Genomic DNA, 25,181 nt, shown 5'->3' with positions numbered 1-25,181 from the left:
TAGGTGTGGGCCGGAGAGGAAACCTCAGGCATGAGAATAATTAGCATAGCCATTGTGCGATCTACCATTTCTAATAGAGAAGGTAGTGTTTTACATATCAACAAGTCTATTTAACCTTTTGTTTAGACCAACTTAGTTGAAATATATTGATTGTTAACTAATTTTTACCTCAGACTTTAAATGTAAGTTAATTTTTATCTTTATGAGAATTACGTTGAAAACCTTTTTCATTTATCTTTGACTAGTAAGAATTTTAGCCTTAAAGCTACTGTTTACCAAACTTTAAACATACACATAAACATAGTCATTAATACACGAGGAGAGAAACCTTTGTTACGAAGACATGTCATTTTAAACACGAATTTAAATCTATATTGTCTTAGTTATTGGGGGGGGGTTCACCATCCGGAGGTGGCTTCCCACCACCTCCGGATGGTGAACCCATGGAAATGGCAGCTCCATTTCCGAGCAGCTCCACTTCTAGGAATTGCAGGTTGCGATCTCTGCACAAATCTCTGCATACTCCAGCTTGTCTGCCTTCAGACCGGACCGGCGGCTGGAGATCTCGTGTGCCCAGTTTTGGCAGGGAGCCCGGGGGTCCGGGAGGCCCGGGATGGTTCCAGAATTCATAGAAAGAGGGCAGGCAGGCCATCTTTGTAGAAGGCGTGAGCCTAGGTGCCCAGGGGTGGCGGCCAGTCGTTGTTGGATAGGACAGAGAGAAATGGAGAGAGGAAGGGAAGACACAGAGAGGGAGAGAAAGATAGACGCCTGCAGACCTGCTTCACCGCCTGTGAAGTGACTCCCTTGCAGGTGGGGAGCCGGGGGCTCGAACCGGGATCCTTATGCCGGTCCTTGAGCTTGGTGCCACCTGCGCTTAACCCGCTGCGCTACAGCCCAACTCCCGAGAGGTGCCTTTTCATGAGCTTTTTAGTAAGGAAGAGTTCTTCTCTCCTCCTTTTTTGTTACTGTTGTTTTTGTAAAGAAGACTACTTTGGATAGCAGCTACCTCTTAAAAAATAACTATGGCTGTTGAGACTTGGTGGCTCCAGAAGCAATAGTTCTTCCGTTGATTATCTATTTGTCAGATATTCTTTAGGGGGAGTATATTTGAACTTAAAATCAAAATTTTAAAATATTTTTATTTATTATTGGATAGAGACACAGAGAGAAATTGAGGGGGGGGAGCGGATAAAGTGCACATGGTGCAAAGAGCAAGGGCTAGTGTAAGGATCCCAGTTCAAGCCTCCGGCTTACCACCTGCAGGAGGGGTCGCTTCACAAGCAGTGAAGCAGGTCATGCAGGTGTCTCTCTTTCTCTCCCCTTCTCTGTCATTCCCTCCTCTCTTGATTCCTTTCTGTCCTATCCAAGAACAACAGCAGCAGTGACAACAAGAACAATAATAACAACAACAAGGGCAACAAAATGGGGGAAAATGGCCCCCAGGAGCAGTGGATTCATAGTGTAGGCACTGAGCCCCAGCAATAACCCTGGAGGCAAGTAAAAGAAAGAAAGAAAATGGAGAGGGTAAGGGGTGGTAGAGAGGGAAAGAGATGCCTACAGTACTGCTCTGCCACTTGTGAAGCTTTTTCCTTCTGTAGGTGGGGACTGGGGCTTGAACTCGGTTCCTTGTGTACTGTTATATGTGTGCTGAACCAGGTACATCACCGCCTGGCCCCCCAAAATCAAGTCTTTATACATGGAGGAGTGAGTGGAACTCGCCATGTCTCTCTTTTTTTTTAAGCTGCCACAGTTTTGTTTAAAAGAAAAAAAAAGTGGTTTTAGGGGGAAGAGTAGAAACAATGGGGCTGGATGGTGGTGCACCTGGGTTTGCACAAGGACCTGGGTTCAAGCCCCCAGTCCCCACCTGTATGGGGAAAGCATTACAAGTGGTGAAGTAGGACTGTGGATGTCTCTCTGTCTCTCTATCTCCCCCTTCCTCTCAATTTCTGCCTGTCTATATCCAATAAATAAATAAAGATAATATAAAAATATTTTTTAAAAACTGCCTCTCTGGGAGACCTGGGGGTAGCATAGCAGGTTAAGCGCACATGGCAGGAAGCACAAGGACCAGCATAAGGATCCTGGTTTGAGCCCCTGGCTCCCCACCTGCAGGGGGATTGCTTCACAGGTGGATGAAGCAGGTCTGCAAGTGTCCATCTTTCTTTCCCCCCTCTCTTGATTTCTCTCTGTCCTATCCAACAGCAACAATGGCAGCAATAAAAACAATAACAATAACAACAAAAAACTACCTCTCTATAGCTGTATATTCTACAATGTAGAAAATCCATATCTGAAATCTATAAAGTGCATCAGAACAACAGAACGCAAAGTATAGTGTTAAAGACATTGATAGTTTCTCTATAAATTATGCAAATGTGGTTTTTTTAAAAGCACACTTTGTATCTAGTAAGATTTAAAAAATATATTTATTTTCCTTTTGTTGCCCTTGTTTTTATTGTTGTTGTAGTTATTGCTGTTGTTATTGATGTTGTCATTGTTGGATAGGACAGAGAGAAGTGGAGAGAGGAGGGGAAGACAGGGAGAGAAAGACAGCTGAAGACCTGCTTCACTGCCTGTGAAGCGACTCCCTTGCAGGTGGGGAGCCGGTCCTTGCGGTTTGTGCCACGTGTGCTTAATCCATTGCGCTACTGCCCAACTCGCTGCTTTGTTTTTATAATTAGATACAGCATACTGGTTTTTGTTTCTTTGTTTTTGTTTTAGGAAGTATAAAATTTGAGAGGGTAGAAAATCAAGAAAAGGGGGGCCGGGCAGTAGCATAGTGGATTAAGCGCACATGGCATGAAGCACAAGGACCAGTGTAAGGATCCTAGTTCGAGCCCCCGGCTCCCCACCTACAGAGGGGTCACTTCACAAGCAGTGAAGCAGGTCTACAGATGTCCATCTTTCTCTCCCCCTCTCTGTCTTCCCATTCTCTCTCGATTTCTTTCTGTCCTAACTAACAACAATGACAACAATAACAACAACAGTGATAAACACCAAGAGCAACAAAAGAGAAAAAATGGTCTCCAGGAGCAGTGGATTCCTAGTGCAGGCACCGAGCCCCAGTGATAACCCTGGAGACAAAAAAAAAAAAAAAAAAAAGTCAAGAAAAACCTGACAAAAACAGAAAGCATTCTGTAGAATTTCATAAAAGAAATTTACTAGGCCTCAATTTTCTCACCAATTTTTTTTGTTTTGTTTGCTGCTTTTTTTTTGCCTTTTAACTACATCACAGATATGCAGAGTAAATAGTTTTAATTATTTGGAGATAAAGTGTTCCATAATATAAGCTGTATATTTATTATTTTCAAGTCTTTAACAGTAGAAGAATTTTCATGAGCAAGGCTTGAAATATCTGCAGTGAAATATCAAAATAGATAATAGTTTCATATTTCATTGTTTTTAGGTGAGAGTATTTTGAATTAATAATCTTTTTTTGTTATTTTATGTGTTTGACTATAAAATAAGAGGTGACAAGCAGTCTAGAAAATTAGAGATAGAAGTAGGATTGTTTCTGATATTTGAAGTAAACCTGACAGTGATGTTCCTGTAATTCTCTGCTATTTTGTGTGTGTTTCTTTTTTTTCTGAGGTAGCTCCGAAGGTTATGAAATAGAATTTCACTTTACAGGACAGTTGTTGCAATATGGGTAAAATTTCTCATCTCCCCATGATAGGTGTTGGATCTTAATCTTGCCAGTAGGCATTGCAGCACTAATTATAGTTTTTAAGATTTATTTAATTATGGGAAAGAGAACCAGAGCACCACTGTGGTACATTGTTTCCATGCCAGGGATCAAACTCAGAGCTTTATGCTTATGAGTCCAACATTTTATCTACTGTACACCTCCCAGGCTGCTACAGCACTAATTCTTAACCAGACAGAACCACTCATCTGGAAGAAATCTTGTGTTAGTGAGGTCTTGTTACAGCAAGCATCCTGTATCAGAGTCATAACTAAAACAAAAATCAGTGTGTTGTCACATTTTATATGGAGGAAATGCTGCAACAGGTAAAATGTTTTCATCTCATTCATTTTTAAATCTGAATGAAATTTTATTTTCCACAGATGGTTGGCAAAGGCTTTTTCCTAGTTCAGACAAAAGAAGTGTCAATGAGAGCTGAGGACGCACAACGAGTTTTTCGAGATAAAGCACCTGACTTCCTTTCTCTTCTGAACAAAGGTATCCTCAGACGATTGGTGTTCTTTTATGGTTACTTGCCTACCATGCTGATTTAATCTATTCTTACCATTAGCATTTCTCTTATATTCCCCTTCTCATTCTCATCTGCTTTGTTCCTTTCCTCTTACTATTCAGAAATGTTCAAATTGCAGACCACTCAAAAACTCTTATATAACTGAATGGAAATTAGGCATTAAGGTTTGTGTTTTTTTTTTCCTCCTATTGTCTTCTTTGTACTTGAAAGTCATATTTTACTATTATGTATTTAAGTATTGTACTATTGTGAGCGACCATTTCATTCTTCCTGCCCAGAGTTGTAAAGTACATGATAAGGATTCTTGGTGCCCAAGTATGCTTTAAATATACAGGCCCTAGCATCACATTGGAGCATCATGGATAGCACTAGGGAAGCTCCATGGATGGTGGAGCAGTGCGGTGCTATGTCGCTTTCTTTTCTGTCTCCTCTTCTCTCTGCAATAAAAAGAATGGAAAAGGGAGTCGGGCGGTAGCACAGGGGGTTAAGCGCAGGTGGCGCCTAGTGCAAGGACTGGCGTAAGGATCCGGGTTCGAGCCCCTGGCTCCATACCTGCAGGGGAGTCGCTTCACAACCACTGAAACAGGTCTGCAAGTATCTATCTTGCTCTCCCCCTTTCTGTCTTCCCTTCCTCTCTCCATTTCTCTCTGTCCTATCCAACAACAACGGCATCAATAACAACAACAATAATAACTACAACAACAATAAAAGCAACAAGGGCAACAAAAAGAAAATAAATAAATATTTTTTTATTTTTTTTAAATGAAAAAAAGAAAAGCCCCCTAAGCAGTGGAATAACACATGTGTAAGGTCCCAGCACTACCACCAAAAAATAAAAAAAGTTTTTCATAGTAAGGCTAATTCCACCAGTAAATTTCAGGTACTGGAAATATGTCTGCAAGCAGGGCAACTAGAGTTATTATTTTCTCCTGAAGGTTTGCTGTCTGCCTATAAGTATTTTTTCTTCTTTTTTTTCTTTTTATTTACTTATTCCCTTTTGTTGCCCTTGTTGTTTTATTGTTGTAGTTATTATTGTTGTTGTCGTTGTTGGATACGACAGAGAGAAATGGAGAGAGGAGGGGAAGACAGAGAGGAGGAGAGAAAGATAGACACCTGCAGACCTGCTTCACCGCCTGTGAAGCGACTCCCCTGCAGGTGGGGAGCCGGGTTCGAACTGGGATCCTTCTGCCGGTCCTTGTGCTTTGTGCCACCTGCGCTTAACCCGCTGCGCTACAGCCCGACTCCCCTGCCTGTAAGTATTTTAAAGTGTACCGAGTCCAGAGGGCAAAATTCTATTTATCTGTCAGAGTGGAGACACTGTTCAGCACTCAGCAGGCATTTCCTAACTGGCCTGAGAATTATGTGTAGGAATAAGCAGTGCTGACTTGGTGTAGTCTCTAAGGAGGAGACATCTGTTATATGTTCTCTATGTAGGAATAAGTTATAGTAGGGCTGGGGAGATACCATAATAGTTATGCAAAGAAAAAAAAAGCCTTTCATGTCTGAGGCACCAAAAGTCCCAGGTTCAATCCCCAGTACCACCACAAGCCAGAAATGAACAGTGCTCTAATAAAATAAAAATAAGTTATCACGGGAGTTGGGCAGTAGCACAGCGGATTAAGCGCAGGTGGCGCAAAGCACAAGGACTGGCGTATGGATCCTGGTTTGAACCCCTGGCTCCCCACTTGCAGGAGAGTCGCTTCACAAGCGGTGAAGCAGGTCTGCAGGTGTCTATCTTTCTCTCCCTCTCTCTGTCTTCCCCTCCTCTCTCCATTTCTCTCTGTCCTATTCAACAACAACGACATCAATATTAACTACAACAATAAAAAACAACAAGGGCAAGAAAAGGAAATAAATAAATATTTAAAAAATAATAAGTTCTCACAATGACCTTGAGTACACACTCCTAGAAGGTTAAAGAATAGGAAATCTATCAAGGGAGGGAATGGGATATGAAGTTCTGGTGGTGGGAACTGTGTGGAGTTGTACCTCTCTTATCCTATGGTTTTGTCAGTGTTTCCTTTTTATAAATAAATTTAAAAATATAATAAGTTATAATAAACCGTATAAAAAAATCTGTATGAAAATGTGGGAGAGTCGTTAAGGTAACTTTAAATAATCACTAATGCTGGTAGTGAGTCAGCCATGAAGTGTTAAAGTGGAAGTGCATTTCCTTTACTTTTGTAGTTACTGTAGAATGGTTACTTGCTCCAACCTTGTGCATAAATACACCCAAGTCAGCTTTAGGAAATTATAGCCTGGCTCCTTGACACAACCTTTTTTTTTTTTTTTTAATTGCTACCAGGGTTATCCCTGGGGCTCGGTGCTAGCACTATGAATCCACCACTCCCAGCAGCCATTTTTTTTCCCTTTTTGTTGTTGTTGTTGATAGAAATTGAGAGAGGAGGGGAGCGGAAGATAGAGAGGGAGAGAGATAGACAGACACCTGCAGTACTTACTTCACCACTTGTGAAGCTTCCCCCCCACACACACACACACACAGGAGGAGAGCAGGGGCTTGAACCAAAGTCCTTTGGACCTTTTTTTTTCTTTTATATTTATTTACTTTGGATAGAGACAGAGATAAATTGAGAAGGGAGGTGGAGAGAAAGAGAGGAGAGACACCTGCAGCAGTGCTTAACCATTCATGGAGCTTTCCACCCCACCCCACCCCACCCCACCCCACCCCACCCCACCCCACCTCACCTCACCTCACCTCACCTCACCTCACCTCACCTCACCTCACCTCACCTCACCCTGGTCTTTGTGTACTATAACATGCACACTCTACTAGATGGGCCACCTCCCACCCCCCAAAACAAACCTTTAAACTCCCAGCAGCTGTCAGGAATTGAATAAGTTAGTAAGTGCAACTGACAATGAGGTTTGAGGATGAAACAAGCATCTGAGTAGATCTAAATGTGCGGTTTATGGGCTCATGTATTGTTATTGAAGTGACTTCTCTGTACTTCTGGAACTCTGTGATATGAATACTGTTGTTCTTGATATTGTCTCGTAATTCTCATATTCCTTTGTTTTAGTTCTTTTTCGCTGTTTTTATCTTTTAGATGGCTTCTTCTGCCTCATCTTAATTGGGCATTTTAATGATTCTTTTTAATCTCCTCTATTGACTTATTATTTACACTTCTTTTTCTAGAACTGGTTACCTTAGGTCTTACAGCATATAAACATATATGCTTGAATAACCTTCTAACATTATACTTTTTCACCTGGCATATACAAGGACCTAATAACAGTATATTCTCAAATCTTCCTTCTCATTCTGTGTCATTGTTTTGTATTATACTAATACATATACTGTGAACACCTAGTATGCTGTAAATGTTATAGCTTTAAACTGTCAGTTATTTTTAGAATAACTGAAAGTAAGAAAAATGTAGATCATATTTTACTGGAGGTTTTAGAATCAAGAAATGCCATGGCTCCTTTAGAATGTAACTCTTAATACTCTGGTTGCTCTAAGAGGGGGTGACAGAGAGATTAAATACTGCTACAAGCTAATTGAAACATGATGATAACTTATTCCAAGGTCATGTTAGATAACAGAGATTCCTTAAGACATTCAGCAATCTCATTTGTTCAAAGTTGCACAATTTTGCATGACAGTGCAAATATTTCGATGTTAAAAACTTCAAATCACTTGATAACATGTTCACATTGACACAAAAGCCTGACTTGTGATCTTGTTTAGCTCCGTTGAAATAATAACAGTAGCTACAGTCATCATTATTAGATACACATAGAGCTTCTTAAAATGTGCATTGTCAGGGCTGAAGAGACAGTGCAGCAGTAGTATACAGAACTTGCATGGGTAAGGCCCCAGCACCACAATAGCAAGACCTGAATGGTCCCCTGATTTAAAAAAAAAAAAAAATGAATGGGAGCCTGGCGGTAGTGCACCAGGTTAAGCGCAGGTGGCGCAAAGCCTGAGGACCGACATAAGGATACCGGTTTGAGCCCCCGGCTCTCCACCTGCATGCAGGGGGGTTGCTTCACAAGCGGTGAAGCAGGTCTGCAGGTGTCTGTCTTTCTCTCCTCCTTTCTGTCTTCCCCTCCTCTCTCCATTTCTCTCTGTCCTATCCAACAATGATGACATCAATAACAACAACAGTAACTACAACAGCAATAAAAAACAAGGGCAACAAAAGGGAAAATAAAATCAATTAAAAATAATTTTTTTTTAAAGTTGTGTTTCTGAATTGTAGATGGTTTTCTTTATTGAAACAGGAACTTCCAGGGGTCAGGTAGTGGCACACCTGGTCAAGTGTACATGTTACCATGTGCAAGGGCCCAGGTTCAAGCCCCCGGTTCCCACCTGCAGGGGAAAAACTTCACAAGTAGTGAGGCAGTGCTGCATTTGTTTCTCCGCCTCTCTCTCCCTCTCAATCTCCCTTCCCTCTCAATTTCTCTCCGTCCTATCATATTAAGTAATGTTAAAGAAATGCAGGAACTTTCAGTAAAATGTTGCAGACTTTTAAATAAAATGGCTAGGGAGTCAGACGGTAGCACAGCGGGTTAAGCACAGGTGGTGAAAAGCACAAGGACCGGCGTAAGGACCCCAGTTCGAACCCCTGGCTCCCCACCTGCAGGGGAGTCACTTCACAGGCGGTGAAGCAGGTCTGCAGGTGTCTATCTTTCTCTCCCCTTCTCTGTCTTCCCCTCCTCTCTCCATTTCTCTCTGTCCTAACAACGATGGCATCAATAACAACAACAATAATAGCTACAACAAAAATAAAAAACAACAAGGGCAACAAAAGGGAAAATAAAAAAAAGTCTATTGTGTCTGGGTGGTGGCGCACCTGGTTAAGTGCACACACAACAGTGTGCAGGGACCCAGGTTCAAGCTCCCAGCCCCCACCTGCAGGGGGAAAGCTTTGTGAGTGGTGAAGCAATATTGTAGGTGTCTCTCTGTCTTTCTCCCTCTCTCCCTCCCCTTTCCCTCTGTATTTCTGGTTGTCTCTAACCAATGAATAAATAAAGATAATAATTTTTAAATGTCTATTTCCTTGTAATAAACTGAGTAAAAATATACGCTGCTCTAACTTCATTCTGATTTTCCACACTCTGTGAAGTTAGAAGCCTTACGTATTTATTATCAACTTTTTCTTTTTTGGTTATCATTTATTTGATTTAAAATGCTTTGTAAAGTCTTTGTTTTCAATTTCCAAAGTCACGGTATCTAAAAAATAGTCCGATAACCCCATGTGTACCCATTCCCCAGTTTTATCTTTTGCTATTCTTTAAAGAATAATCTGTAATCTCCTTTTTTTTTTTTTTTACCAAAATACTTTGGTAAAATTTTGGTGTGTGCTGTCATTTCACCCCTAAATATTTCAGTATGTCTTAAAATTAAAGACATGCTTTCTTAAGTAAGCAAATATATTAACATAGCTATCATGGTCAGCAACATCTAATACCCAATCCACATTCAAATCTCCCTAATTGTCTAAAATGATCCTGTGTATATATCTTGTGCTGGGGCCTTATGCATGCATGATTACATTATTCCTGGACTGACTTTTTTGTTCTTTTTTTTTTTTTTTAATTTCAGGGTGAGAGAAAGGGAGAGACATCAAAGCACCGTTCTACCATTCATGGAGCCTCCCCTGGTGCTGTAGTGCTCCCTTGTGGTGCTGGGACTTGATCCCAGGACTGTGCACATGGTAACGGGCATGCTTTACTGGATGAGCTATGAGTTCTCTTTATGTATTTTTGTAGTGAATTTGATCCGGATCTAAAATGGCCTACTCACCATATGTGGGTGCTTTGTGTCATATGTTTCTCTTCACCAGAAACAGGTGTTCACCCTCCCCTTGTCTCATGCTTTTTTGTCTTATAAAATTGCCCTGTAGTGTGTGTGGGTTTGTTTCATTTGGTCCTCTGTAGTTCTTGTAGACTAGAAATTAGAGCAAAGCCTTGTTTATAGTCAGGTTGAATTGGTTTGTTTGTTTGTTTGGCAAGCATATTTCCAGACAGCATTCTCTCTCCAGAGTTAATGAGAGAACGCCTGAGGTTTGTTGTACTCTTAATGATGCTGAAATTGATTGGCAGGTTTGGGTGGTGACAGCCTTATGTTTTTTTACTGTTAAGTTTCCTGAAGAATGCTAAAACCATGGATGATTATTGCCAAATCCAGTTATTGTATTAGGAGGTACAGATTGTTCCTTTTTTATTTGTGTCACTATATATGGAAAATATATAGTGTCACTATATTTGTGTCACTATATATGGAAAATAAGCATCTTTTTTTTTTCAGAGTAGTGAATCAGTAACCTACCAACCCACAGTGGTAACCAGTGAATTTTGTTTTGTTTTGTTTCCTTTTCTAAATACCAGTATGAGAATGTTTAAGGTGGGAACTTAACACTATTTTGGTGACTTACTTACTTGAGTTTACTGGACTTCTCTTGTCTTTTTTTTAAATTTTATTTATTTATTCCCTTTTGTTGCCCTTGTTGTTTTATTGTTGTAGTTATTGTTGTTGTCGTCATTGTTGGATAGGACAAAGAGAAATGGAGAGAGGAGGGGAAGACAGAGAGGAGGAGAGAAAGATAGACACCTGCAGACCTGCTTCACCGCCTGTGAAGCGACTCCCCTGCAGGTGGGGAGCCGGGGTTCGAACCGGGATCCTTCTGCCAGTCCTTGTGCTTTGCGCCACCTGCGCTTAACCCGCTGCGCTACAGCCCGACTCCCTCTTGTCTTTTTTTTAACTTCTTTTTTTATATTTTATTTATTTATTTTCCCTTTTGTTGCCCTTGTTTTTTTTATTGTTGTTGTAGTTATTGTTGATGTCGTCGTTGTTAGATAGGACAGAGAGAAATGGAGAGAGGAGGGAAAGACAGAGAGGGGGAGAGAAAGATAGACACCTGCAGACCTGCTTCGATGCCTGTGAAGCGACTCCCCTGCAGGTGGGGAGCTGGGGGCTCAAACTGGAACCCTTATGCCTATCCTTGTGCTTTGCGCCACGCTGCACTACCGCCCGACTCCCACTGGGCTTCTCTTGTATACAGAAGATACACACGTCACTATTAAACCTCTTTTTCCTTGTCAAAATATCTTTTTTTTCCCTCCAGAGTTACCTCTGGGGCTCAGTGCCTGCACTATGAATCCACTGCTCCTAGAGGCCTCTTTTTTTTTTTTCTTCATTTATTAAGAGGGGAAGGGAAGATAGGGAGAGAGATAGACACTTGCAGACCTGCTTCACTGCTCCTGTCAAAAATAATCTTTAAGAGCTCTGAAGTCTTTATATATTCAGTACGTTTTAATAAGTTGCAGTCAGTATTCTTTCTGATCTCACCATATCTCATCTTTGGTTACTTCCAGTCCTTCCAAAGCTGACTCCCATGTCCTCTTGATAAAACCACATTGGTCTTTGATGACTGTATTGCTTTTGGTTCAACTAGATATTCCAAGTTGATCTTACCCATGTCTTGCTATAGATATAGATATAGAACAATCCAGCTGGGGGAGGGGCAGAGGGGTAGGGGAGTTCCTGTCATCTTCTCCCTCCATCCCCTCTTGCCACCAGGATTGTCACTGGGTGTTGTTAAAATTTGTAGGCTCTTGCCGGCCGGGTCTAGCTTCACGGGCAGGTAACAGAGATGCGGAGACAACGGCTGGGCAGGGAAGCTGTATTTCTTTATTCAGGAACAACGATTCATAAACTAAGACAAACTAATCACCAAACAGAACTCTGCTGTCTCTTTGCGGCGGCGCAAGCACTCTTTCTTTTACTCTCGAACTCAGGAACCCAGGAACTCTGTCTCTCTGGCACTCTCTCTTACTCTGTAACCCTGAAACTCTCGAACTCAGGAACTCTCCAACTCTAGAACTCTCTGGCCCTCTCTCTCTTCCTCTCGAACTCAGGAACTCTCGGACTCAGGAACCCTCTCTCAGGGTTCCTTGGGGCGGGGCCAAGCAGGCCCGCGAAATTAACAGGACTGATCCAATTCTCTTGGCGGGGGGAGGGCTAGGACAAACCAATGTAAAGCATACGACAACTGGGGTTTGAAGCTGGCACTACAGCTTAATTTCCCTCCTCCACCTTCCTTCCTCCTCCCCTCCCCTGCCCTACTCTACCCTGCCCCCTCTATTTTACTAGATAGAAAAGAGAGAAATTGAGAGGGGAGGGGAAGATAGAGAGGGAGAGAGGAGGATAGACACCTGCAGACCTGCTTCACTGTGAAACTTCTTCACTGCAGGTGGGGAGCAGGGGCTTGAACCCAGGTCTTTGTGCATGGTGGTTTGTGTGCTCAACTGAATGTGCCACTGCCAGGTCCCCTCCTGTCAACTTATTTGCTTTACTCAGAGCCTATCCTAGATTTACAAAGTATGATACTAAAAAAAAAATTAATGCTTTGATTTGTTCTTGTTATTTAATTGTACTATTGTTTGTTAATACCCTGAATTTTCAGTATGTGCTGTCTCCCTTAAATCATAGCCCATCAATTATCTCAGTGTACAGTATAGTATGACCTTGCCTGTAGCTGTTTAAATTGTTCATTTTCCTCTCATTCTTGTGCTTTTCCTATATATACATTTCTACATTCAAATTAAGGTTTTATTTTTATTCACCTTAGTATTTCGTTGTTGCCTACTTAGTTATCCCCTGTTGTTCTTTCTCTCTTTAATAGGTTTGTGTTTATCTGTTTTCAGAAAACTTGTAATTTCTTAGAGGCCAAGACTTCTCAAATATTGTAGGAGACACAAAGCAAGTCAACTTGGGAATGGCACTGTGTAGCTGACTAAATAATCACTGAATTGAAGAACATGTTTTTCTGGAGTTGGGTGATGGCATACTCAGTTAAGCACACATGTTACCATGCACAAGGACGTGGGTTCGAGCCCCAGTACCCACCTGCAGGGGGAAAGCTTCTCAAGTGGTGAAGCAGGTCTGCAGGTATTTCTTTCTCCCGATTTCTCTCTCTCTGTCTCTCTCTCTCTTTCCTCTCCCCCTCTCAATTTCTCTCCGTCCTAGCCAATAAAACATTTTTTGATATTTGTTTATTTATTCCCTTTTGTTGTCCTTGTTGTTTTATTGTTGTAGTTATTATTATTGTTGTTATTGATGTCATTGTTATTGGATCAGAGAGAAATAGAGAGAGGAGGGGAAGACAGAGAAGGGAAGAGATAGATAGACACCTGCAGACCTACTTTACCGCTTATGAAGTGACTCCCCTGCAGGTGGGGAGCTGGGGGCTCATATCAGGATCCTTACACCGGTCCTTGCGCTTTGTGCCACCTGTGCTTAACCCGCTGCACTACTGCCTGACTCCCAAAAAACATTTTTTAAAAGAACATATTTTTCTTGACTAACTTATGGCCATGATTTCCAACAATTTGACACTAGTAGTGCCATTGCCATATTTAAATCTAAGTCAAACTGTCAATACATCACGAAATTGTTCACTAAAAGTATCCAAAATAATGTATGGAAAAGGAAGCACAAATATTCAGAGAATTAATAAATAAATAAATAACCCCCTGATGTGTGGCTCCAGAATGTAGTTTTCAGGAATACTAAAGAAAAATAAATTGAGAGGGTAGGCGAGGTAGCATAATGGTTCTGCAAAAAGACTTGCATGCCTGAGGATCCAAGGTTCCAGGTTTAATCGCCTACACCACCATAAGTCAGAGCTGAGTAGTGCCCTGGTCAGTCTCTAATAAAAAACAAATATATGTGGTCCGGGAGGTGGCGCAGCGATAAAGCTTTGGACACTCAAGCATGAGGTCCCGAGTTCGATCCCCGGCAGCACATATGCCAGAGTGATGTCTGGTTCTTTCTCTCTCCTATCTTTCTCAGAAATAAATAAAATCTTTTAAAAAAATAAAATAAAAAACAAATATATATATTTAAACTTTTTAAAAATTTTATTTATTCATTTTTTCCCCTTTTGTTGCCCTTGTTGTTTATCGTCACTGTTGTTATTGCTGTCATCATTGTTGGATAGGACAGAGAGAAATAGAGAGAGGAGGGGGGAGAGAAAGACAGACACCTGCAGACCTGCTTCACTGCCTATGAAGCGACTCCCCTGCAGGTGGGGAGCGGGGGGGGCGGGGGCTCGAACCAGGTTTCTAATGCCAGTCCTTGTGCTTTGCGCCACGTGTGCTTAACCTGCTGCACCAAATATATATATATTAAAAAATACATTGAAACGACTATTACTATTGGTGCCTGGTCTCAGTTACTGCTGTTTTAGCTTCACTATGGGTAGCTAGAGCTTGGCTGGCAGGTTAGAGAGTTGGAAGCAAAGCTGGATGTGTAGCAAAATCTTACATTGTTTTTCTTTTCTTTTTTTTTTTTATCTCATCTATCATTTTGTCAACTATTTTTCTATGGCTAAGTGAACTTCTGTGTATTCTATATAAAAGAATGGACACCAGAAAAACCATACTATTAACATTTTCAAATATCATTACTAGTCCTCTAATTACACTGAAGCTACTCATCATGTGATAAGACTTGATTCATTTCATTATTCGAGTAAGAAATAGCTGGAGTGGTCTGGGCCATCTGTCTCATTCCCTTTTTTTTTTTTTTTCTCTTATCCTCAAAGAAGATACTAGAGGTCCTTCAAGGAAGAAAATAAAGACTTAATTTTAGAATAGACTTATGTTCATGTTCAGACAGTGTTTCTTGGGATTTTTCTTTTCTTCAGGTTCTGTTATTGCCTTGGAGTTTAATGGAGATGGTGCTGTAGAAGTATGTCAACATATTGTCAATGAGACATTCAACGGAACCAAGGTAAAAGTTTTTATTGACTTTTTTATGTTTCCATCACACCCTTTTCATTTAATTCTCTTTTCCTTGCAATGCAATTGTACTTTTTATCTGGTTCGACTTGGAATTAAAAGAAAAACCCAACAGATCATGATGTTTAGAACCCATGATAAATAAAATGGAAGGTATTTTTTTTCCTTGTCAAACTTACATTATAATTGCTTAAAAATGTAGAAGATGGGAGTCGGGTGGTAGTGCAGCGGGTTAAGTGCAGGCGGCGCGAAGTGCAAGGGCCTGTGTAAGGATCCCGGTTCGAGCCCCCAGCTCCCCACCTGCAGGGGAGTCGCTTCACAGGCAGTGAAGCAGGTCTACAGGTGTCTATCTTTCTCTCCCCTTCTCTATCTTCCCCTCCTCTCTATTTCTCTCTGTCCTATCCAACAACGACAATGTCAATAACAACAATAATTAGAACAACAATAAAAAACAACAAGGGCAATAAAAGGGAAATAAATAAATAAATAAATATAATAAAAAAAATTTTAATGTAGAAGATAAGAACAAATATACAAAATAATGTATAAAATAAGGACCTAAGTTGGAGATGAGAGTGTTCTTCAGACACCTATCATGGGGAGATGAAAAATCTGTATCTATGTGTCAACAACTGTAGTCTAAGCTATTAACCCCAATAAAAGGATAAAATTAAAATTTCTATTTTATTTTATTTTATTTTTCCAGTGCACAGCTCAGCTCTGGCTTATGATGGTGCCAAGGTTTGAACCCAGGACCTCTGATACTTCAGATATGATAGTCTATGGTGTAAACTGCTGTGCCATTTCCCCTGGCCCAAGTAAATGCTTTTTTTCCCCCTTTATTGGAGGTCAATGTTTTACATTTGACAGTGAGTACAATCGTTTGTACATGCATAACATTTCTTAGTTTTCTACATAAACAGTACAACCCCTACAACCCCCGCTAGGTCCTCTGTCATCCTAAGAAAATGCTTTTTAATGGATTGCTGGAGATCAAAGTCAGGGGGTCATGTATGTGCATTACCACTTCCCATTATCCACTTTTTAATTTTTAAAATGGGAGAGAGAGAGAGACAGAGACATGAAGTGGGAGAGAAAGAAAGAGTATAGAATATTTGCCCAGCATTTGTGGAGTTCTCCTTGTTGCTCCCACATGTTTCTGGAAATCAAACTCAGAGGCTCCTGCATGCGAGGCAGGCAGTCACTTTACCACTGAGCCACCTCCCTACTCCTAGAATATACATATTTAAAAAAAAACATCAGAGCTGGGGAAACAGCATAATAGTTCTGAAAAAGATTTTTTCATACCTGAGGCTCTGAGGCCCCAGGTTCAATCTCCAGCACCATGATAAGCCAGAATTGAGCAGTGAGTGCTCTGGTGTCTCTCTCTGCTTCAGTCTGCATCTCTCTCTCTCTCTTTAGATATAGATATTTTTTAATATTTATTTTTCCCTTTTTTGTTGCCCTTCTTTTTTATTGTTGTTGTAGTCATTATTGCTATTGTTATTGATATCGTCATTGTTAGATAAGATAGAGAGAAATGGAGAGAGGAGGGGAAGACAGAGGAGGAGAGAAACGTAAACACCTGCAGACCTGCTTCACCGCCTGTGAAGCGACTCCCCTGCAGGTGGGGAGCCTGAGGCTCGAACAGGGATCCTTACTGCGGTCCTTGCACTTTATGCCACCTGTGCTTAACCCGCTGCGCTACCGCCCAACTCCCAGATACAGATATTTTAAAGCATCACAGCTGGGGAAACAGCATAATGGTTATGCAAAGGACTTTCATGCGTGAGGCTCCAAAGTCCCAGGTTCAGTCTCCAGCACTATCATAAGCCAGAATTGAGCCATGCTCAATCATATATGTTTCTAAAGTAAAAAGTCTCATCAAGGGAGTCGGGCTGTAGCACAGCGGGTTAAGCACAGGTGGCGCAAAGCACAAGGACCGGCATAAGGATCCCGGTTCGAACCCGGCTCCCCACCTGCAGGGGAGTCGCTTCACAGGCGGTGAAGCAGGTCTACAGGTGTCTATCTTTCTCTCCTCTCTGTCTTCCCCTCCTCTCTCCATTTCTCTCTGTCCTATCCAACAACTACAACAACAATAATAACTACATCAATAAAACAACAAGGGCAACAAAAGGGAATAAATAAATAAAATAAATATTTTAAAAAAAAGTCTCATCAAAGTTCAACTCAAAAATAGTAACACGTTGAAAAAAACAAACATAAAGGGGTCCGGACAGTGGTGCACCGGGTTAAGTGCACATAGTACAAAGTGCAGGGACCCGCACAAGGATTCCAGTTCGAGCCCTGGATCCCCACCTTTGCAGGGGAGGGGAGGGGGGGCCACTTCACAAGCAGTGAAGCAGGTCTGCAGGTGTCTGTCTGTCTCTCTCCTATCTTCCTCTCCCCTCTCAATTTCTCTCTGTCCTACCCAGAGCATCAAAAAAAAAAAAAAAACATATAAGAGGATTGAGCAAGTCAATATTTAACTTTTTGTTGTTGTTAATTACCTGAGGGTGGAGGTGGTGTACCGTATTAAACGCACATAGTATGGGGGGCAGGTGTTGTTAGAATGGGTTAAGCACACGTAGTACGAAGCACAAGGACCTGCACAAGGATCCTGGTTCAAGCCCTTGCCCCTCACTAGCGGGTTGGGGGGGAGCACTTCACAAGAGGTGAAGCAGGTCTGCAGGTGTCTATCTTTCTCACCCCCCTCTCTATCTTCCCCTCTTCTGTCACTCTTTCTGTCTGTTTTATCAAATAAAATGGAAAAAAAATGCCCATCAGGAGCAGTAGATTCATAGTGCTGGCACTATGCCCCAGCAATAACCCTGGAAGCAAAATAATAATAATGATAATAATAATCTGGGAATTTGGGGTTTTTTACTCTGATAAGTTTATGCTTCCTCAAATTTGCATGATTTAAATTACTTTGGGCTTCTTATGAACAAACAGACAAGATCTCAAGTAAGCTAACATCACATCCGAACCAACTAGAAAAGGAGCAACAAAGAGACCCAAAAGTCAAGGAAGGAAATAGTCAAGAGCAGAGCAGAAATTAGTGAAATAGTCAGAAAGACAATTTAAAAAATTAGTGAAGGTTAAGGGATGGTTCTTTGAAAGGATAAATAAAATAGCTAAATCACTGGCTAGACTCACAAAAAGAAAGAGCAAATGTTATGATAAAAACAATCAGGAACATGAGATGAAATTATAACCAAAGTTGAGGAGTTACAAAGAATCATATAAATATTATGAACATATCTATGCAAATAAATTGGACAACCTAGATGAAATATACAGATTTCTAGAATCATGCCACCTGCCAAGCTTAATCCAAGAGCCAGTAGATAGATTGAACAGGCCAATCATTAGTACAGAAATTGAATCAGTAATCAAAAATAAAAGCCCGGGGGTCAGGCGGTTTTGCAATGGGTTAAGTGCACATGGCACCAAGTGCAAGGACCAGCGGAAGGATCCCTGTTCAAGCCCCTGGCTCCCCACCTGTAGGGGAGTCATTTCACAGGCGGTGAAGCAGGTCTGCAGGTGTCTATCTTTCTCTCCCCCCTCTGTCTTCCCTTCCCCTCTCCATTTCTCTCTGTGCTATCCAACAACAGTGGCATCAACATCAACAACAACAATAATAATAACCACAACAACATTAAACAATAAGGGCAACAAAAGGGAAAAAATTAGCCTCCACGAGCAGTGGATTCGTGGTACAGGCACCAAGCCCCAGCAATAACCCTGGAGGCAAAAAAAAAAAAATGAATAAAATAAAATAAAAACCCAAGTCCAGACAGTTTTTGACTAATGAATTATCTAAGATTTTCAAAGAACAGTGATTCTCCAAACTTCTTCCAGAAAATTGGAGGGAATCATTCCCAAACACATTCTATGAGGTTAACATTACTCTGATACCCAAAGCAGGCAAGAACTCTCCCAAAAAATAAAACTATAGCCCTATATCCCTGATGAACATTGATGTAAAGAACCTCAACAAAACTGGCAGTCAATCCAACAATATATCAAGAGAATAATTCTCAAAGACAGTAATTCACCAAGATGATTATGCCTGGCATACTAAGAAAAGAGATGAAAGGCAGACCAGATGGTGGCACACCTGATTAAGTGCACACATTACAATATGCAAGGACCAGGCTGAGGTAGATAGCATAACGGTTATGTAAAGAGACTTTCATGCCCAAGGCTCTGAAGTCCCAGGTTCAATCCCCCACACTGCCATAAGCTAAAGGTGAACAATGCTCTGGTAAATAAGGAGGGGGAGGGGGAGGGGGAGGAGGAGAAGAAGGAGGAGAAGAAGGAGAAGGAGAAGGAGAAGGAGAAGAAGAAAGAAGAAGAAGGAGAAGAAGAAAGAAGAACAGTGCTCAAGGACTTAGGTTCAAGCCCTTGGTCCCCACCTGTAGGGAGTAAGCTTCATGAGTGGCGAAGCAGGGCTGCAGATGTCTGTCTCTTTCCCTGTCTATCTCCCCCCACTCCTCTCAATTTCTCTCTTTCTCTAGCCAATAATACATATTTTTTAAAAGATGAAAGACAACTATCAGCTGGTTTCATTCATATGTGGCATCTAGAGAATTGATACACATGAACGGGCAAAAAGAAGGAAGATAAAAGAGAAAAATACTATTTCTAAGACTTTGTGAGAACTATGGTGGTTATCTGTTATCTTTGGGAGGTTAGAGGGACACACAGAACCTTGGTGGTGGGGTTGGTATAGAACTATATACATTGGGAGCTGGGTGGTGGTGCACCTTGTTGAGCGTACATGTTACAATGTGCAAGGACCTGAGTTCGAGCCTTTACTCCACACCTGTAGGGAGAAATCTTTGCAAGTGGCGAAGCAGTGTTGCAGATGTTTCTCTGTCTCTCTCCTTTTCTATCACTCCTTTCCCTCTCGATTTCCTGCTGTCTTTATATAATAAATAGAAAAGATAATAGATAATACATTGTAATCTTACAGTCTTATAACCCACTATTATCATAAATTAAAAATTAAAAATATACAGGGGTCAGGTGGTATCGCAGCGGGTTAAGCGCACATGGCGCAAAGCGCAAGGACCGGCGTAAGAATCCTGGTTGGAGCCCCCAGCTCCCCAGCTGCAGGGGAGTCGCTTCACAGGCAGTGAAGCAGGTCTGCAGGTGTCTTTCTCTCCGCCTCTCTGTCTTCCCCTCCTCTCTCCATTTCTCTCTGTCCTATCCAACAATGGTGGCATCAATAATAACAACAGTAATAACTACAACAATAAAACAAGGGCAACAAAAGGGAAAATAAATATTAAAATAAATAAAACAAATAAATAATACATTGGTCTGAAGAGAATACAGCAATAGCACACTGGAATTGCATGCCTGGCCCAGCACCACCATGTGTACAGCTGAGCCGTGCTCTGTTCTTTCTCTCTCCTGAAAATCAATAAATGAATCCTTATAAACATAAAACAAGAATACCAAGGAAAGAATAAATACAGAAATCAAATTGAATAGAAAAAGAAACAGAAATTGGTTGTATTGATTGAGGTATTTTTCTGAATGAATTGAAGATTATTTACTCAATTTTTCTCATTTTGCAGGGATGGAAACCGAACCCAGAGAAATGTATTACTTTGTCAGCATCAATACAGAGAGTTTATGATGAAAACTTAAATTAGAACCTAGGTCTCTGCTAATTTCTGGCTGCCATTTATAAAATCTATTGTAGAGTTATCCTGAGTACTGTTTTATTGGCGTTCAGAAAGTAGTTCATTTAAAAACAATGATGTATGCTTAAGATCTTTAAAAAGTTTTATTTCTCAGCCTATTAAAGGAATAAACTAAAGGTTACTTAAATAAAGCATTTATTTCGTAGCTTTCATAATATTGACTGCCGCTGTATATATATATATATATATATATATATACAATCAAGCTAGGGGAAATAACATAATGGTTATGCAAAACAGACTCTCATGTCTGAGGCTCTGAGGTTACCAGGTTCAATACCCTGACCCACCATAAGCCAGAGCTGATACCAGATAGATAGATAGATAGATAGATAGATAGATAGATAGATAGATAGATAGTAAGGCTGGCAAGATAGCTCAATTGGATAATGCACCTGCTTTGTTAAATGTGTGACCCAGGTTTGATCCTGGCCTCCACCACACTGGAGGAAGCTTAAGTGTTGTGGTATCTTTCCCTCTGTCTCTCGGCTTTTCTCTATCTGAAAGTAATGACTTGGAGAATTAAAGAAGAACAGTAAAATTCTAAGTGTAACATATCGCTGAAGTATTATGAGAGCAAAGAATGTAATTATATCATAAGTGCTTTCAAGTGAGATTGGTTATTATGGGCACTGGGACTATTTTTCATGGGTTCTACAGGAAATTTACAGATTGAATATTATAAAATGTAGACTTCAATTTCTTCTAAATAACAACCTTACGACTTTGTTCAGTGGAAAAGATGGATTTGGGAATTGGGGTATTAATATTTATTTTTTCTTCTTCTTTTTTAAAATAGATGTTTGTATCTGAAAGCAAGGAGACAGCATCTGGAGATGTAGACAGCTTCTACAACTTTGCTGACATACAGATGGGAATATGAAGTGCAAGGCCGAGGCAAAGACTTGGTATTAAGCCCTGTTCAACTGGTGCATTCAGAATGTTTTTTACTAGGGCTAAAATTGTTGAAGTCTATCTTTAATAAATCATTGAATACCATCTCATTTACTTGAGGTTTAAAGCCAGCTCATTTTAAATCTAGTCATTTTAATCAGCTAAAAAATGAACCCACATCAATAAGCTTGTAGTTTTGTTTCTCTGCATACTATAGAAATAGAAGTGGCTAACAGATCATGATTTTAAGCCTAATTTTCCTTTAAGTCTGTAAACTTTCCTTAGTGCACATGACAATTGTTTGAGAATGTATCCCATTGCTTCTTTCCTGCTTTTGTTTTAATTTAGAGGTAGTTGTTATCAGTTGGTTAATTAGGATGAACGTACACACATTTTTTCATGTATACAGTTGCAGTTAAATTATATGGCAAATGAGATTTTGTACACGAGTTGACATAACACCTTACAAATTGAACTCTTAAATTTAGGTATTTGATCACCAGTTTTGCAAAGAACTCTACTATGCTACCATAGCTCTTTAAAGACTATTTTGAGTAGGATGACTGTGTAAGTAATGTCCACGTTTAGTTCTTGAAAACAACTGCTAGGTGACTCTTACGATTCCTAGTAAGAAAAGGTGTATGCAACACTAAGCCTATAGAAGCCCAATCACTGGCAGTTTCCAGAATGTTGATGATGATTTTATCAGCTCTTGTGAGCATGGCAGAAGAAGACTAAAACCATGTGACATTTAGGTACAAAAAAAATACTTAGCCATGATAAGCTATCACTAAAGAGTTAGATAAATTTGATTTTCATTAGATGTGCTACTCTTATCCATGAAATTAAGTTGTTGCTTTAAAGCATCATTTTCCAAAACAGCCTGGCCATAATAATAGACCAGGAGGCAGGGGAGAGCTACTTACTAAATGCACATTCTTGACCCGAGACTCTAGACACACCAATTCAGTCTTGAGGGGGATCTATTTTAAGGGGTTATTATAATCTGAACAATTAGTTCAGAAGATGTTGATAGATTGCTCTTGTTAGGAGGGACTGAACCTGCATGGACGTCACATGTAGAAGCTAATAAGAAATTAGGTTTCATAGATCTATTTTTAAAAGGAACGTTAAATTTAATTCTATTTTGGTACAAAGAATGAAAACTGCCCCCCCTGTAAAATTTGTCTCTTAACGATTGTTACTAAAATTGTATTTTCATGTTGAAACTGTTGCAGATAGTTTTTGACTGACTGATTGATTGATAACTACTACAATGAATTGTGTGTTGATTTGCAGTAATAACACGAGTTTCCACTTTAAATTAGTGAGTGCTATTGACCACAGAATCTGTATCTGACCATGTGCTGACCATTAACGTTGTGTTGTTTCAACTCTTTGATAAGAACATTCTGAACTACACCATTGCCTTTAAGTTAAAAGTATTTCATAAGATGCAAATAAAAACCTGGCGACAGCTTTAATATATTGGGTTTCTTAGAAAAGTCATGGCGTATTTTTCCATGTAAAAATGTGTCATGATTTTTCTAACAACCCAATAATTTGGATCATAATTTACAAATGAGATTTCTAAATAGTCATCAGAAGACATCAGGTTTTTTTTTTCCTTAGCTAAGTTAAACTAAATATATTCTCTCTAGTCACAATTACATTATTAACCTCATTATTCACATTTTAAACTATTATCCTTTTTGTTTTAATAAATGTAGTATAATATTATATAAAACTAAAAACTGAGTTTCTTATTTTATCTATGTATTTTAGATAAAACTCAGGAATCTAACATTTGAGGGAGACACTCATTTTAAAATTTTCACTAAATTTAGTGTGTATTAACCAAAGCCTAAAATTTTATATGCTTCAGTTAGATAATAGCTTTTACCCAAGTTAATTTGTCTTTAAAGACTGTCATTTGACTTCTGAATGTTTGAAAACAGTTTTTAAATAAGTAGAGGTACGGTTATTGTTTCTATAGTTCTAAACTTTGATAGTAATTATAGTACATGATAGTTCATTTCTGAATAGCTTTCGCATTCATTAAAATTATTATCATAGAGTTAATAATTTTATTAAGTTATACATGTTAGCTTGTTTCATTGTAACATTAGCTTGTTTCTCTTTTGTTAATAGCACTGCTATTTTGCTGCTGTATATTTGTCTAGCTTTTATATGTAATTTAGTGTTTATGAAATGTGATTTTATTTGTAATAAATGTTGTTAAAATGAAAATGATTTCCCACTATTTGCCAGTTTTATTGATATAATTAATATAAGGTATGCAGCATAATCATTCAACTGAAGTATATCATGATTACAATAAGAAGGAAAAAATGTTGTTCCTTGTAAGAAGAATTCTTGGGATTTACTCTCTTTTAAAAAAGACTTCATTTATGTATTTCTCTGGTTGGAAGCAAAAGGAAATTGAGAGGGAAAGGGAAGATAGGGAGAAAGATACCTGCAGCATTACTTCACTGCTCTGAAGCTTTCCCCCTACAGGTGGAGGCTATGGGCTTGAACCCAGGTCCTTGAGCATTATGACATGTGCATGCCACCACCTGACCCCAGGATTTACTTTGTGTGTGTGTGTGTGTGTGTGTGTGTGTTATAGTCAACATGTACATTACACCCTTAGTACTACTTATTTTGCAACTGGAATTTGACCCTTTGAACACCTTCACCCATTTTCTTCTCCCCACCCATCTCTGGTAACCACAAATCTGATATACTTATTTATGAGGGTTTTTTTTTTAAGATTCTTTTCTTTTTTTATATATTTCTTTTTACTTTTGTCCCTTTTGTTGCCCTTGTTTATCATCGTTGTTGTTATTACTGTTGTTGTTATTGCTATCGTTGTTGGATAGGATAGAGAGAAATTGAGAGAGGAGGGGAAGAAAGAGAGGGGAGGACTTGCAGACTTGCTTCACCACCTGTGAAGGGACCCCTCTGCAGGTGGGGAGCTGGGGGCTCGAACCAGGATCCTTAACGCTGGTCCTTGCACTTCATGCCACATGCGCTTAACCGGCTGCGCCACCGCCCAGCTCCCAGATTCTTCTCTTTTAAACTTTTTAAAAATTATTTTTGTTTATTGGATAGAGACAGTCAGAAATCGAGAGGTTAGGGGGAGATAGGAAGAGAGAGAGAGAGACACCTGCAGTTCTGCTTCACCACTTGCAAAGCTTTCCCCTTGCAGGTGGGGACCAGAGGCTCAAACCTGGGTCTTTGCACATTGTAACACATGCGCTCAACCAGGTGTGCCACCACCTGCCCCCCTTTTTTTAAAGATTCTGCCTTTAAGTGAAACCATTCAGTATTTCTCTGTCACTAACTTATTTCACTTAGCATAATGCCTTCAAATTCCATCCAAGTTATTGCAAGTGGCAGGATTTCTTCCCTTTAGTAACTGAATAATATTTGATTGTGGTACATTTATGTGGATATATGCAGAATTAATTTATATATGCCACATATCTGTCCAATTACTCATCAATGGATATTTAGATTGCTCCCATGTCTTGACTACTGCAAACAACACTGCTATGAACATGAGGATGCAGAT

The 25,181-nt window shown here is 40.0% G+C and overlaps 1 protein-coding gene across 1 annotated transcript in view; it reads left to right on the top strand.

Moving 5' to 3' along the window:
• RP2 (RP2 activator of ARL3 GTPase) overlaps window positions 1-23,855 on the top strand; it is a 56,376-nt gene extending 32,521 nt beyond the window's left edge. The window contains exons 3-5 of the mRNA XM_007529630.3: window positions 4,069-4,183; window positions 14,897-14,982; window positions 21,510-23,855. Coding sequence (XP_007529692.1) covers window positions 4,069-4,183; window positions 14,897-14,982; window positions 21,510-21,593 — 285 coding nt within the window. The 3' untranslated portion in view covers window positions 21,594-23,855. The remainder of the gene's footprint in view (window positions 1-4,068; window positions 4,184-14,896; window positions 14,983-21,509) is intronic.
• Window positions 23,856-25,181: the final 1,326 nt, after the last annotated feature.

Source organism: Erinaceus europaeus, chromosome X (genome assembly GCF_950295315.1).
Source record: "Erinaceus europaeus chromosome X, mEriEur2.1, whole genome shotgun sequence".
Classification (NCBI taxonomy): domain Eukaryota; kingdom Metazoa; phylum Chordata; class Mammalia; order Eulipotyphla; family Erinaceidae; genus Erinaceus; species Erinaceus europaeus.
This window is presented reverse-complemented; position numbering and strand designations above follow the sequence as displayed.